Below are 15,168 nucleotides of genomic sequence, written 5' to 3' on the forward strand. Positions count from 1 at the left end.
AGTTGGTGTTAGCACATTGCATGATTGTTTATGGGTTTCCTCTCCACTCAGCCTGAAACGGTCAGGTAGCCCAGAGTAAGTCTGCTCTCAAAGAAATCGTTCAGTCATGCCAATGCATCAATGCAGCACTCAGCAGTGACGAGGTTCACAACTACACCGTGTGCACCTGTGTGTGTGTGTGTGTGTGTGTGTGTGTGTGTGTGTGTGTGTGTGTGTGTGTGTGTGTGTGTGTGTGTGTGTGTGTGTGTGTGTGTGTGTGTGTGTGTAGCAGTGGTTTGGTTCAACAGCGGGTCACTCGGTGGTCATTCATCCCGCATGTCATCTGTGAAATGTCACGATTACACACTGTTAAAGTCCACATACACACACGCACGCACACGCACGCACACACACGCACACACACACACACACACACACACACACACACACACACACACACACACACACACACACACAATACGAGCATTGTTGCTACTAAAATTGAATTGTAATCTCTAATTGCCATGGCGATTTCTCCTCATCACTAACCCAACTCAACTGTTCCATTCATCCTCTCCACTGTCTCTCTCATTCTGTTTTCTCTGTTACCTTCCATCCACCCGTCCTCACTCCATCTTTCCATTTCACTCTCCACGTCCTTTGTCGTCACCCTCTCCCACAACATTACCTCATCCTGTCCTCCCACCTTTCCTCTCGCTCCCACGCATGCCTCCATCACCCCCTATCAATCCTCTCTCCCTCATCTTGCCTTCCTCTTTTATGCCCCATTTGTTCCATCCTTTCCTCCCTTGTCCCGCTCATCCCTCCATTATCCTCTTTACCTCTACATCCTTGTCCCTCCCTCTACTAAATATTCTCCTCACCCCATCTCCCCACTCCTCCCTTTCCGTCTCCCTCTTTTGCTCTCTCTCTGTCACCTGAGGTAGACAGTTCTGTCAGGAGTCGGCCTTATTTACCGCCTCTCTTCGCTCCTGTTTACATTATCGATCGGCAGGGTTGCTTTAGTTCCTCCATACATCAACAACCCTCTCTTCTCCCTCCTCCTCCTCCTCCTCCTCCCCACCGCGTTGTTACGGCTGCTGCCTCACATTACCCTGAAACACAGAGTGAGAGTGGAAGGGAAGGAGGAGAGAGACGGAGGGAGCTCTACGGGGAGATGGAAAGCCAGCAGAGCATGTTAGGATGTGTGAGGGATTTATGTTTGAAGGAGACAGTGTGGTGGATGGTGTGTTATGGAGCATGTGCATGAGGAGCGGTGTTAAAGAGACAAATTGGATGTGTCTCCTAAAAGAGCGTGTGACTGGCAGAGGCATGGAGTGTCGATGATACGAGTGTATTTAATATGCTGAAAACATACTCAATCCCTGTGTCTACATGGGAGTCTCGCTTTATTTCTTACACTTATGGGATTTTGAATTTGAATTGATACAATTTCATATCTAAACAAAGAAATAATAAAAGCATTTATACATTTAGTCATTAATCTAAACAGCTACATGTTTTTTCTCTCTGCAGGACCGGTCAGTCCGGCTGCAGAGTTTCTCTCCTTCAGCTTCAGGAGGATCACCGATGTCGAGCACTTCTGAACTCGCTTGAAATGAAGTGAAATGGAGTTGAGGTCAGGGCCCTCCACAGGTCACATCGCCCGCAACAACCAAATGTTTTCTATCCACAAAACATTTTCAGTTAGAACCTACATCAGCTCACAGGAGCGTCGTCATTCTGACTCATGAAACACAAATCCGGAGTCTGTCCGTTAATTTAATCCTATTCATTCCTTTAAAAAAAAAAAAAAAAGAGGTCACACTGAGCTTCCTCCATCGTTCTGAAACCTTTCCACCAGATAATTCCATCTCCACGAACATATCATCCCTTCTTTTATTGGCTAGTTTCGGTCTTCCATGGAGAAGTCAATCTCAGCACAGGCTTTGGGATTTAGTTACTTCCCTGCTGTCCTCACTGATAAAGCTACCTGTGGAGGTTTAAGCTTCCCACAAATTCAAAAGGGATTGTTGTGGTTAGAAACACATGTCACTTGAGTTTTGGAGGTGTTGATATTGGCAACTGTTTACCAAGCCATTGTGACAAGCCCTGCCAGTCTTTTTAAATGTGTGTGTGTTGTTTTTTGTTTTTTTGAAACTGCTAAAAAGACTCGGAGCAAAAGGCAAAGTTTATGTGCTGTGGTTTTGAGATCTGATCCAATCGATGGTGAGGAGAAGAGGAGAATGTAACCTTGTCTCACCTGAAACTTAACAAGGAAGCCAGAGACAGCTCCACACTTTAGGAGATTTCACAGACCACTGAGAAGAGACGCGCAAACCTCGGTGAGATTTCAGCACTCACACTGACTTAACGGAAGAAAGAAAAGAAAGAAGAGGAACTTGCATACACCTGCACTGGTGTGCAAAGGGAAACGTTCACCGAACCGTGACATTGTTAACAGAAGCTGTTAACAATCATTCTGATGTCAATAAAGTTGTACTTTTTTTTTTTTTTTTTGTATGCACAGTGTTCTGCCACACTTGGACACGCTGTCTGGGAATCACCTACTCTGGTTACTTTGTCATGCAAGTGACCGGGGGAGATACTCCAGATACCAAGGTTACCATCGACGGCCTCGAGGCAGATGGAGATGAATTTGAAAACGCTGGAGAAAGAGGCTGGCGTCTTGCTGTTTTCGCCAACAGCAGTGAGAGCGAGGCTGGTCGCGTTGCCGTAAGCAAATGTTTCCGCAGCCCAGACATTGAACTGTCGGTGGTGGGGTTAAGCCCATTGTGATTCCATTTAAAAATACATTTTGGAAGAAAAATCCCTGATGTTCAGGCTCAGCAGGGGGCCATCTCAGGCCCGGCAGGCTGCCTGGCTTTTTGAAACGCTGGTGGAAACCCTGAAAGAGTCATATCCTCAGAGAGACGTTATACTCAGAGAGTAATACATACAGGTAGATGCTTCAAGGACAGGTGCTTATATGAGAGCTGCTGAGCGGAAGAAAATATTCCCCATACAGATGACGATGGTATATGTAGATTTTATTCAATTAAATTACACCCATTTGGTCTGAGCTATGGCCTTTTTACTGTGTTTTTCATTTTCAGACCCTCTTTGTTGATTGAGGGAGAAACCCGACAGACCGGGTCCTTCATGCTGATTTTGCACATGCACTTTTGGTACTCACCTACCAGCAGCCATCACTCCGACAGATGAATAAAGTGCAGAAATACGCATGTAAGGGCCATGTTTTATCATCCTGCTCGAGGTTAAATGTTGCTAAAGTGTCATTATATGAACATATGCACACACTGTCTAACGCGTCAGTTCATGATGATGATGAAAATAGAGAAATTAACACTGCCCGCAGACGAACATTAGGGAGAATCATGGATTAAAAGCTGTCATTTCACTGAAGCTTCACATTTCAGAGAGGTGTGCTTGCTTCTGAGGACCATCAAAGGTCAATCTTCCACACAAAATAGAGCACTAACAGCTACTGGGAAACACAAATGCAGCTTTGTGATTTATTTTTTTTTGCTCAGTAGGAATCACTTCCAAAGGGTTTGAATCAACAAGCTTCATTGGATCGTAGAAATGTGTTCTGTGAAATGATTGTAGCCAATTGTCATGTAATACAAGAGTGCAGTTTCCTCACTGGATGTCCAATTCATTGTCATTTTCATTCTCCTCTTGTCCAGGGAATTGTTGGAGGCAACAGCTCTTTAAACCTCTGATCAGGTTTGAATGTTTTCATGCAATAAAGGAACCACACTGCTTCTCACTGCTTATTATGGCTTTTTTTTTTTTTTTTTATGTTTCTTCTTTATTTTTTATTGAGTCACTCTATTAGATGTGTTTATAGTCAGTGATGCTTTAAACACCTCATTTACATTATTGTTTCCGAGTTTTACATAATAAATAAAAGTCATTTTCACAAACACTATCACACATTTCCATTGGTTTGTAACATAAATATAGCACACCTGATAACCACAAAGGGCAACATGATTATATGAAACTCAAAAATGGTCTTTTCCCAAGCTGGAATAAAAACAACAACAATCTATTAACAAGTCTGAATCCAATTTGTCTGACCTGGGCTAAGAGGCTGCTGGAGCCAGTGCGCCCTAACACACAAATAAGTCTTTGTCCAAGAATGCAACTCAGATTGTCCTTCTATAAGGTGATATTGCTGACCACTGCTCCACTCTGCCACCAGCAGCAACAGTGCAATGCAAAAATACTCCTTCAAGCCAGAGCAGGTGATCTGTCTGAGAAACCTTTTCTCACTGCGTCAGAGGTGGCCACTGCTTGTCCTGGAGGGCAACAGTCCTACCTGGTTTCATCTTGTCCTTGCTCCGACACATTTGATTGAGAGTGGTGGCCATCAGTGGCTATCAGAGGCTGCAGAACTTCATGATGACACATATTTTACGTCCGGCTTGTTGTTGTAGAAAGACATCGAAATGGCTAAAGCATCGGAAATACTAAATATTATTATAAGTCAGCCATTGAATTCCTTGCAACTTGAATGAGTGGATGGCATAAAAATATGCATTCCAACCAACGTGTATGAACTTTGTTGCCAACTGGATGACTGATAAAGCCGGCAGGTTCATCAGAAACCAATGACACATTGTTAAAAAAGGCTGCCCCTAAAATAATTTAAAGTTCACATTTTAACCACAAACGGCTGCAGAGAGAAGAAACGGCCACGGGTAGCAAGGAGAGGTCAAACCTGTGTCAACATTAGAACAGATTTTCAATGACAGACACAAACAGAGGAAGCTGGAAAGATAGAACCGAGAGGAAGCAGTTGCTGTATTTCAGGCTGGTAATTATCTTGTTAGTTTAGAGGGAATTTGCTGTGTTTTCTTACAGAGATTGAGACATTAAGTAATTACGATGACTGCTAGATTCTGCACCACTTTCAGTATCCTACTCTTTCTGAATCATCTCTGTCTGGCTTGCTTTCCGTTATCATGATTAACTTACAATTTTCATATTTTTTTCCATGTAAATGAACCCTCTGGTTTGAAGTGACTTTTTAACCATCATGCCATCTCATTTCGCTGATTGCACCTTACTATCCTCATTGTTTGTCCATGCTGCCTTCGTCGGCACACCATCACGCATCATCGTCGAAGCATAACATTGTGTTGCAGCTGAACATCATATTATTATGTTTTCATTTTGTTGTAAAATAACAAGTGAGAACAGCAGTTGGACCAAGGGTTTACAAAAATACAATAGCTCCCCTTGAAATTAAAGGCTTAGGACATAAACACAAAGATAGTACTTAGTCAGGACTTTTTAATTCATGTGGCATCTGAAACTATCACTGTCGTCTTTTTCTTTCAAGTCATCCGTTCTCATGTAGAAAGTCCCTCTTGTCACAAAGTGCTGGCGTCCTCAGTGGCTTTATCTCATTTTCCGCCTGGGAATACAGTAGCACTTATCAGATCGATTAGAAAACAACGCTAAAGGCTTCTTTCGTCAACGTGTTAAGACAAAAGTCCGTCTGACCTAATTATACTACAAAGACTCGTTTCCCACAGCAGGCATCTGAGCTACTTTTATGAAACACAATGCCTGACTTATTTTATTAAGGCCCTGTCACAATGCAGCATCCTCTCACCGAAACAGTAATAAAACGGGCCAAACAGCATCAAGAAAGGAAAAGCCTCAGACAGGGGAAATCATCAGTAAGAGAAATTGTCTGCATTTGATCATATTTCCACTTTCAAATGAGGCTCGACACTTTGGGGCGTTTACTGAAATAAGATTTAAACATTACAAATGGGCAGGTGTTAACACTTTGTTCAGTTGATTGGTCAACACGTTTCAAAACTTCAAACTGAACTTCCTGTTATCTTTGAGGCGTCAGGAGGCATGAAAATCAGCATGATGCCCTATGAGATACCACTGCATGGAGAAATCACTGTCCATGAACATGGTTCACTTTGCAATCAACTAACACAAGTTTATGTTGTAATATGCAAAGACACCATATGTGAATACAATCCTGAACTTCCGCCATCTCCTCTGGTGCAAAGCCAATTGAAAATGGTCTGAAATAGAAAAATGTTTTGTGTTCAGATGAATAAAAAGGTGCAATTCGTTTCGGGGGAACCATTAATGCCGTGTCTCCTAGACTTGTTTTGAGCAAGTAAGTTCAGACAGGAACTTATTGATAACAATTGTCGTGCAGGAAACGTAAGCCGTGTGGTTTCCCCTCCAGGTCACCCATCAGCAATGTGTTTTTTTGTACTGCTCAAAACGCATGCCCACGCACACTGATGTACAATTTGTTGAACAAAGGCTGTTAACCTAAAAAGAGTGTCTCTGGAATCTGCCACTGGTTTTGATCCGCTCGCGCACGTGCACAAAAAAAATATTGACTGCGACTGTCGCGTACGTGTCCTTGTACTATGTAAAGCCCAACTCAGCTTTAAAGCAGACACCGTGTGGTCGAGGTGGGGATTTAGAACGGGGCACTCCGGAAGACGCTGCACTCGAGGAGCAAACAACAAACAGGCAGCAAAAGTTTACCATTTTCATTCACACTCTGTTGTGGAAGCAGAAGCCTTTGAAAAGCAACACATTCTCTCATCCAGACAGTGCCAAACCAAACGCTGAATCTATCACAACGATATGGCTTCCCAGTAGAAGAGTCGCATTTGGTGCATCATGAAAAGAAACCAAAAAAAAATTATCTGGCAACAAAGGCACAGGACTGTTGAGCAACTACAATCCAGCATCAGACAACAATTGGACCGCGTTCCTCTCTGAAAACTCCACTTTCCCCGCTTCCCAGACATTTACAGACTGTTGTTAAGAGACGCGACACAATGGTGAGCCATCGGTGTGTGCCGCTGCCATCAGATTCAAAATGAGCTCATGTTTTCCATAAAAATGTTTCAGTTTTAACATCTGATGTGTTGCTTAGGTTTTATTTGGGAATATAATTATGAGATTTTGCAAATGGTTGGATTAATAACAGCCTTCAGAGAGAGAGAGAGAGAGAGAGAGAGAGAGAGAGAGAGAGGGGGGGGGGGGGGGGGGGAGTTGTCTTTCATGTGAAGGCGTTACACTGTCAGTTACCCTTAAGAGAAGTTGACTGAGTGCCATCCGGCTTCACCCGCCCCAACTTTTCTCTTTTTGTCTGTCATACCAGCTTTTTTTTTTTTTTTTTATCTGCTCATTGTCGTTCTCCTTTTTTCACCTCCAATCGTTTCCCTCTCAGCTTCTCCCCCTCATCCAGTGGCCTCTCACCATTTGTACCTGGGAGGCCACGAGTCACTGCTCATGCTTTTCATAGTCAACAGCCCTCCATTTGGCCATCCTCCCCTCTCTCCTCCCCTCCCCTACCCTCTCTTCTCATACCTCCATCTGTCCTTTGCCATTTTCTTTATCCGCCTTTAAAGAAGGAGGCAGGAAAAAGGCGAGCTGGTCCTTTGTGCGCTTGGCCTCAGTTTGTGCTCAGCCAAGCGGACACAGCTCTTAAATCCAGGCCGCGGCTTTGGCACAATAGGAAGGCTCAGGTCTTGCAAAGGCCCCTATGGTTCTCCATATCTCTTTCCACCTTTTTATGAAATGGACTGACGGGCAGTTATTCTAACCAGGAGGACAAGGTTGAATGGGGAAAACTGGGGGGGGGGGGATGCAGCTACTTAAAAGAGTGGACATAACTTTTTTTCATCAGAGAGCCGCAGCAAAGATGTTTTTCTTCTTCCCCTCACTCCTGCTTTCCAACTCTTGTTTCCCTGAGCCAAGTAACACTGATTCTTTTATTTTTTTTATCTCTCTTCTCCTTCAAGGCGAATGAATTAACTGAATGAATTAACACCAGGCTGCTGCTGCTGTAATCATCATCATCATCACGCTCCTCCTCATCATCAGCAGCAGCAGTTTTGATGAAGCTTTTTAACACCTTGAGGATCGCACTGCTGACGCTGAAGCAGGAAGAAGCAAAGACGGTGACAACCTTGTCAAAGGAAGAAAAAAAGAAAAAAAAATAACCTTCCCAACTAGCAAGGTATCACAGTCTGAGTGCAACCGCCTTTAGCCCAGAGCCTTGTCAAGTCTCTTGGCACTACTAAAGAAACCTTACCGCTGATGATGATAGGAGCAGTGGGGGGGGGGGGGGAGAGGATGGAAGGAGTGAGATACAAGGGGGGAGAGAGAAGAACCAAATTTAGGAGTGGAGATGAAAAAGAAAAAGAGAACGGGTGAAAAAGTATAAAGGTGATGAGGAAGATATGAGGTGTTTAGGTTGTTGATCACGACACCATACCTTCAAAGAGAGACACACAGACAAGAGAGTGACAGGGTGGCGGGCAAAGCAAAGAGATGGAAGGTCTTGGAGGAGAGGAAGAAGGGGAGACCGGGGGAGCTGCAGCGAGGGTTTTAATTAGTGGTAATTGGCCACCGAGGGAACAGAAACTGGGAGATGGGAGGGGGGGAAAGAGGGAGGGAGGGGGGGGAAGAGAGCGGAGCCTGTTTTTGACAGAGTGATATCTATCTCCTATTGTGTCTCACTCATCCCTTCAACACTTTGTGTTTGGTCCTTTTCCACCTCCATCTTGTTTTGTCTCCATCTTTGTCACCTCCAACTGCGTGAGTCCCATTTTCCCCAAACAGAATCTTCCACGTCTCTGCCAATTTCCTTCTAAATGCAAGACGCTGCAAAGATAACAACTGGTATTTTGCACATGAGCCAACACGTAGCAAAAGGTGCAATTATAGTTTACAAAGCTAGAAATAGGGCTCCTGCAGAGGGAAACTTCATCACTGTACCTTTAGATTAAAAGTTATACTAAACATTTTTGCATAACATTGTATTTTCTTTTTTTTTTTTTGCTGAAGGTATCACAAGTCAGGTTGTACTCTGAGAAGTACAACCCAACAGCAGCAGTCTGTGGAGCTTTTTTAAAGCTCAGTGTTTTGGTTTGATTTTCATCATTTATAGTTATTCTCATTGCCGAGACAATTTTTCTCGTAGCAAGAATCTTGTGAAAAGAAATATTTATTAAAAAAGAAAAAAAGTCTGGTGCAGGTTAAAAATAAATAAAATAAATAAATATCTTTATTTATTTGAGTCTTTTCTTCGGGACAAAAAGTCAAAATAATGCTAACAATCGGCTGGGATGTGAAAATTGACCTTACTACCTGTGTCCTCATTATCAGGCATATCGACTGCATTTATGTATGTTTTCCATTACACTATTATGGGTAAATTGAAGGAAATACAAGATTATATTAAAAATAAAATTGTTGTGCTCGTCTCCTTTTAAACAACTAACGATGAGTCTAGTTAGTCGTGTTCAGAGTACATTTGTGTCAGTGACATATTGCATTGTGGGATAGTGGTACTCATTAAAGTACAGGCAATCTTTACGGGGTGCGAAAGCTCATTTAAAACATGCGGAACTGGAAATGGTGAAATATGTGTGATTTTGTAGTGTTAAGCCACTTTGAAAGAGACTGTATAATTACCATGTGAACGTGTATCAGTATAGAAATATCCTTCAACCCTATGGTTAAAACTTTTAATTAACACAGCTCCCTGAGTGACGAATAAAGGGTTAAAGCTTGTTTCTGTCCTTAATGCGGCTGTTTAATAAAATATTTGTGTTTATTTTAAATACTTAAATAGATCTCACCGATCAGTTACGGTATAAGGCTGCTCACTGCACTAATTGCTGAAAATAGCTGAAAAAAGGAGGAAACAAACAGAAGCTGCCAGTAAAACTACTGACTGCACACAAGTCAACAGTTTTAGCCGAATTAACTGCCTCTTTATTAGGAAGAAACAGTGAGCTCATCTAAAGAGTGTAAAACTTCAGTAAGCACAGGTTGCTGGGAGGGAATATTTTATAGTTCCAGTAAGGTTAAAAAAAATAATTATAAGTAACCTCAATACCTTCTTATATCTATTTTGATCTACATAAATGTGATTGACCTTTAGTAGAGTTAACACATGTTCGCACTTTTTCAGAGCACTCCGAGTTTCCTTCCACAGTCCAAAAACAAGCATTTCAGATCACTGGTGGCTCAAAAATGCCTGTAATTGTAAATATGAATGTGTTAGTGGGTGTCAGCCTCCCAGTTTGTTCTGTGATAAGACAGGTTGGTCGATTCAGGGTTTACCCTGCTTTTGCCCTCAGTCAGCAGGGATGAGCTCCTGCGACGGATGGATGACCTCTAGGAAACTATCAGGTTGTAGAATTTCTTGTCTGTCATCTTACTTTCCCTCTTGCTGTTGAGTTTTTCTGTTGTTCATAGCATCACCAGTGTCAGATTCATGTGCCTGTGAGCATGACAAAATATCTGAGTGCTGTCTTTACTGGATGTGTATAGTGATTGTGGGTGCGGGCCTCCCTCTCTCTTCATTCTGGTAGTGACCCACCTTCGTACTCCCTTGCCCCCCCCCCCCCCCGGTGTTGCGTGTGGGCGTGTGGCAGGGGAGCGGTGCTGGCTGGGGAGCGGCGCTGGCTGGGGAGCGGGTTAGCAGGGTTACATCTGTGTTTATCGGTACACAGGTGAGCTCGGGGGCCACCGGGTCGCCCGGACAACACATTAGCCGACACTCCCTTGCCAGGCGACCGGCTAAACACACACTAGCGAACACCGACACCTGTGCGAAAGCATCTTGCAGCATTCATCAGGCTCACAAGTGAGCAACACAAAAACAGACTGGTCTCAAACTGCTCCGCTCCTGATCAACGGCTTGTAATTACACACGGAGCACGGCTGACAGCCGCTGATTTGCCTGCCTTTACCTTCGGGTTAATATGTGATTTTAGGCAGAGCCTGCTTGAAAATTTCAAGCTGTCATACGTCAGCGTCCACAAATTGCATCCGACTCTTGCTAAACAGCGACCGGAGTGTGCCATGCACTCCGGGTGTTGCTAGGTTACGGTACTGGGATGCTGCTGGCTAAGTGGCTGCAGGATCATCGACGGGCACTCTGCATGGAGGGCTGACAGCAGGTCCTCTGGACATTTGGCAACTCGCGAGTCAGATGCTCTTGAAATCCCACATCTGGTGGCGAGCCCATACAAATCAAGATCAAAGTGCTGGCTTTGAGATTGGACCTGTCTCTCAGCCTCTGCGCCGCTTTCCTGTCGAGTTTCATTTTCGTGTCTCCCCCTTTTCCGTGGCGCCGCTCTGCCTTTCACATAGTCCTGTGCTTGCTTTGTTATTCCTCCTCTGCTTCGCCACTGTTGTTGCTGTCTTGCCTCCCTTCCCCACCTGCTGCGAGGTAATCAAGCCCTGTTGTGAGTGTTTAAGCATCGGAGCAGACGCACGCTGAATTATTCTTGGGACTTAATATTTTGTCTAGAAGGAAAGAGTCAGTCTCCATAGTGCACGCTGGGTAATAGCCACACACACACACACACACACACACACACACACACACACACACACACACACACACACACACACACACACACACACACACACACACACACACACACACACACACACACACACACACACACACACACACACACACACACACACACACACACACACACACACACACACACAGGCAGTTAGTCATTCAGTGAGTCAGAAAGATGTCAGTCACACAGATCTCATGCTGACAGAGTAACAGGTAACAAGAGTGATAGGACCTGACAGACGGCTCTGGCTGTACACACTTGATACACCGCGCGCTGCACAACGTGCACAATGATAAACAGTAGCGCACATGTATGGGCTCCAGACTGTGTGTGACTGAGTACCTGCACACAACTGACGCACCATCACGCAAGGACTCACGGCGACACGCGTCACCATCGACTCACACGCACAAAGATCACCCCCAACATCCTCAAAGTTATACAAGAGAACCAACAAAGAAGAACAGACAATGTAAGAACTCATCTCCCCCTAATTCCCTCCTGTCTTCTGCTCCCCTCACGTATCTCCTCTCCCTCATGCCGCTCCGTTTATTTTTTCCCCCCTCTCTTCCACTCCCTCGCCTTATTTATCTCTTCTACCGCTGCTCTCCATTCTGCCTACAGCTCGCCTTTATCAGCGCCTCTCTCTCTCTCTCTCTCCACCTTTTTTCTTCCCTTTATTCTCTTCTCTGCCACTGTGAACTTAAAACTCTCCGTGGAACCAGAAGCTGATATCACACAGTCTCAGTGTTGCTTTAATCGCCCGCTCGCACAAACACACTGGCACAGGCACACAAACCTGGGTGGCCATTATGATATACAAAGCTCGAACACCGCATCAGTTATACCTCTTAGCATCACACTACTTATTAAGTATGCAGCCCCACGTTACGGCGTTCTCTTTGTAACCACAAGCAATGCTGACTTAGGCGATGTCATCATCACTTTGGGTAACTTATCCAATTGTGTGAATATCCAACCGGAGGCATTAATGGATTTATTCAACTTTCGTTGAATGTGTGTTTGTATCGCCCCAAACCTGTGAAAACACTTTGATCTCCGCGAGGAAAGTCAGTGGAGTTTTCAGTTCTTTGGTATTTAAAGTGTGGTTAAAAGTAAAGATATAAGTTTTGGTCACGTTTTGTTTTTGTTTTAGGTATTTATTGCAAAGAAAGCTGTGGTGTACAGCAGACATGCAGCAGCCTCTCAAAGTACTTTACTCACTATTTGACTGCTCTTTAAATATTCCATACATGAATGTATAAATCAATCTTTATTTGACAAAAATTCATAATGAAACACAGCATTCTCAAGGTACACAATTAAAAACCAAAACCAAAAATAAACCACCTTCAGAAGTTGAAGGAGATAGTAATACTTAACGTACCTCAAGACCTTGACCGTCCGTCTGTGGGCTGCAAAGTGTCCCGGAAATTCAAAGTGCTGATAGATATGAAATAAACTGCAATCCATTGCATATTCTGACACATTTCTATCAAAAGCAGCCTGAGCCTCTGCATCATTCTGACCCATGTTCACTTGTCTGTTGAATATGAATGTCAGTGTCCTCCCCACAGACAATTCACCAGCACTCGTGAGCTTCGGCTGCCCATGACCCTATCACCACTTTACCACTTTTCCTTCTTTGGACCACGTTTGATGGATACTGACCACTGCACTCCATTAATGGCCTTTGAAAGGTGCAGTTTTGGAGAAGCACTGACCCTCTAACCATCACCATCTTTCCCTTGTCAGACTTGCTCAAGTCCTCACTGCCGTCCATTGTTAACTTTGAGAACAAAATATTCACTCGCTGCCTGATACGTACATCCCACCCACTAACAGGTACCCTGCTCAAAGAATAGCCAGTAGTATTCACACCTCAGTAGTCATATGAACAGCAGAATAGAATATTCAAAATGATAAAGAGCGCTTTTTTTTTTTTTTTTTTTTTTTAACAATGGACTTTTCCCTCCACACCACTGGGACCCTGAGCTCTCCAGAATATTAACCACAGCGTAAAGGGACAATTGTGTAAATGCTAGCGTCTGCTTGGGGATCACCGCTGCAGGCTGGTGGTCTTAAAAGTTAAACCAATTTCCGCTCTCTTGGGATGGTTTTAGATGTTTTTATGACGCTTACAGATGAATGGAGACTATAACAGTGATTTCTCAGCTGGTAGAAGAAAGCAGGTAGCTGATCTGAGGATGATGCGAGTGCATGTGGGGACAGAGGACTTTCAAAAGAAAGTTGAAACAGTAAAAAGGTAAGAAAACAGAAAACAATAACAAAAGAAAATGTGTGTGCCACAATATTTGTCACAAACCAGTTGATAAAGACAGAAACGGAACAACATTGCCTGCTGGGGCCCCTAAATCCCGCTGAATCTTTGCAGCATCTGAACGAACGCTGACTACGCTCCCATCGAAGGCCAGGACAGAGTGAAGATGTTTATCTTTTGGGCAAAAAACATGGATGATTTGGTTCTTGACACTTATTAGAACTAAAAACCACATCATCACCGAAACCTCCTTGTTCATAATGGATGGAATCATGATTAGTTTATACTTTGAGGATTAAGACTTGATTTCAGTGCTTTAATCGTGATTCGATGTAGTTGCTGCTATTAAGTTTTCCGTTACAATTGAACACTGACACTAACGGCAGTCACATGCTGCGCTTTAGACATCCACAGAAAAAAGAAGGTTTTTATGTGTGTTTCTTAACCAAAGCACCAGAGAAGTGTTTTCTGTCGTGCCGACTCTTCAGTTTCATCACATTAAACACACTCCAGTGAAGTGGCTCTTAATAACTGAATGTCATTTACGTTGCTATGAATGGAAAGCAGTGAGCGACATTATTATGGGTACGTATGACTTTCTACTCGTGTTTGAACAGGTGTACTTTGAGTCGTCTCAGGGGAAAACGTTTACTGTAATTCGTGTCCAGAATTACTGAGAAGGAGGGTAAAAATGTCCTGCGGTGCATCTGGACGACCAAACATGGTTTATTTTTTACACCCTTGTTTTTTTTTTTTTAATGTAAGGTTGAGCTTATATTATCTTGGTACGTACATGAAGCTGGGAGACCGTAGCCGCCGGTGATCTTGGCCTCGCCGGTTTCACAGCCGTGGAGGGAGGCACACTCCTTTTTCAGGTATTGACCTGCTGCGCGGTGGATCGCTCCGTCCACTGGAAAAGAAACAACAGCACAATGTCAGAGTTTGCCTACTTGTTTTTTTTTTTTCTTTTCCCCCAGTTGTCTACAATCTGCAGTCGAATACATGCTTGCGGTCCAGCAGACGTATTTACCCGAATCAAAGCTTAGTGTTGAAGGATCTGGGTGATGGTGGCACTAGTGATGACTTTGATAAGCTCCCAGTTTTCCGCAGGTGGGGAACTTTTCCTCTTGTCATATTTCAAAGTATCTGTCTCACTCCATGTCAATCTATTAAATGGATTTTAGGGCTACTGCCTTAGTTAATTACTTGATTTAATGTGTTATTAAGGACTCAGCTGACTTTGACTTCTTGGTCAATTAGTCTATATTAATTAAATTTTCATAAATCTCCATAATATTTAGAAATCTGTATCTATCCTTGATCCCCACCACATCTAAAGGCCGTGACTGTGTTCATTTTCAGGGGGGGCAATGATGCAGTAAAAGCAATTTTACAGCTGTGCCAATTACAGTTTCGAGTCAGAATCTTTACACCCCTCACAGTCAGACCAATTTCCTCAAAGTTAATATTTAGACTCTCAAGATT

General features: G+C 43.6%; 1 protein-coding gene across 2 annotated transcripts in view; it reads right to left on the bottom strand.

Annotated features, from left to right (window-relative positions):
• The window catches only part of macrod1 (mono-ADP ribosylhydrolase 1), a 127,171-nt gene that overhangs the window by 27,686 nt on the left and 84,317 nt on the right, over window positions 1–15,168 (bottom strand). For both annotated transcript variants that reach the window (XM_080465000.1, XM_080465001.1), the window contains one exon: window positions 14,477–14,593. In XM_080465000.1, coding sequence (XP_080321126.1) covers window positions 14,477–14,593 — 117 coding nt within the window. The remainder of the gene's footprint in view (window positions 1–14,476; window positions 14,594–15,168) is intronic.

Source organism: Lipophrys pholis (assembly GCF_963383615.2).
Source record: "Lipophrys pholis genome assembly, chromosome: 6".
Classification (NCBI taxonomy): domain Eukaryota; kingdom Metazoa; phylum Chordata; class Actinopteri; order Blenniiformes; family Blenniidae; genus Lipophrys; species Lipophrys pholis.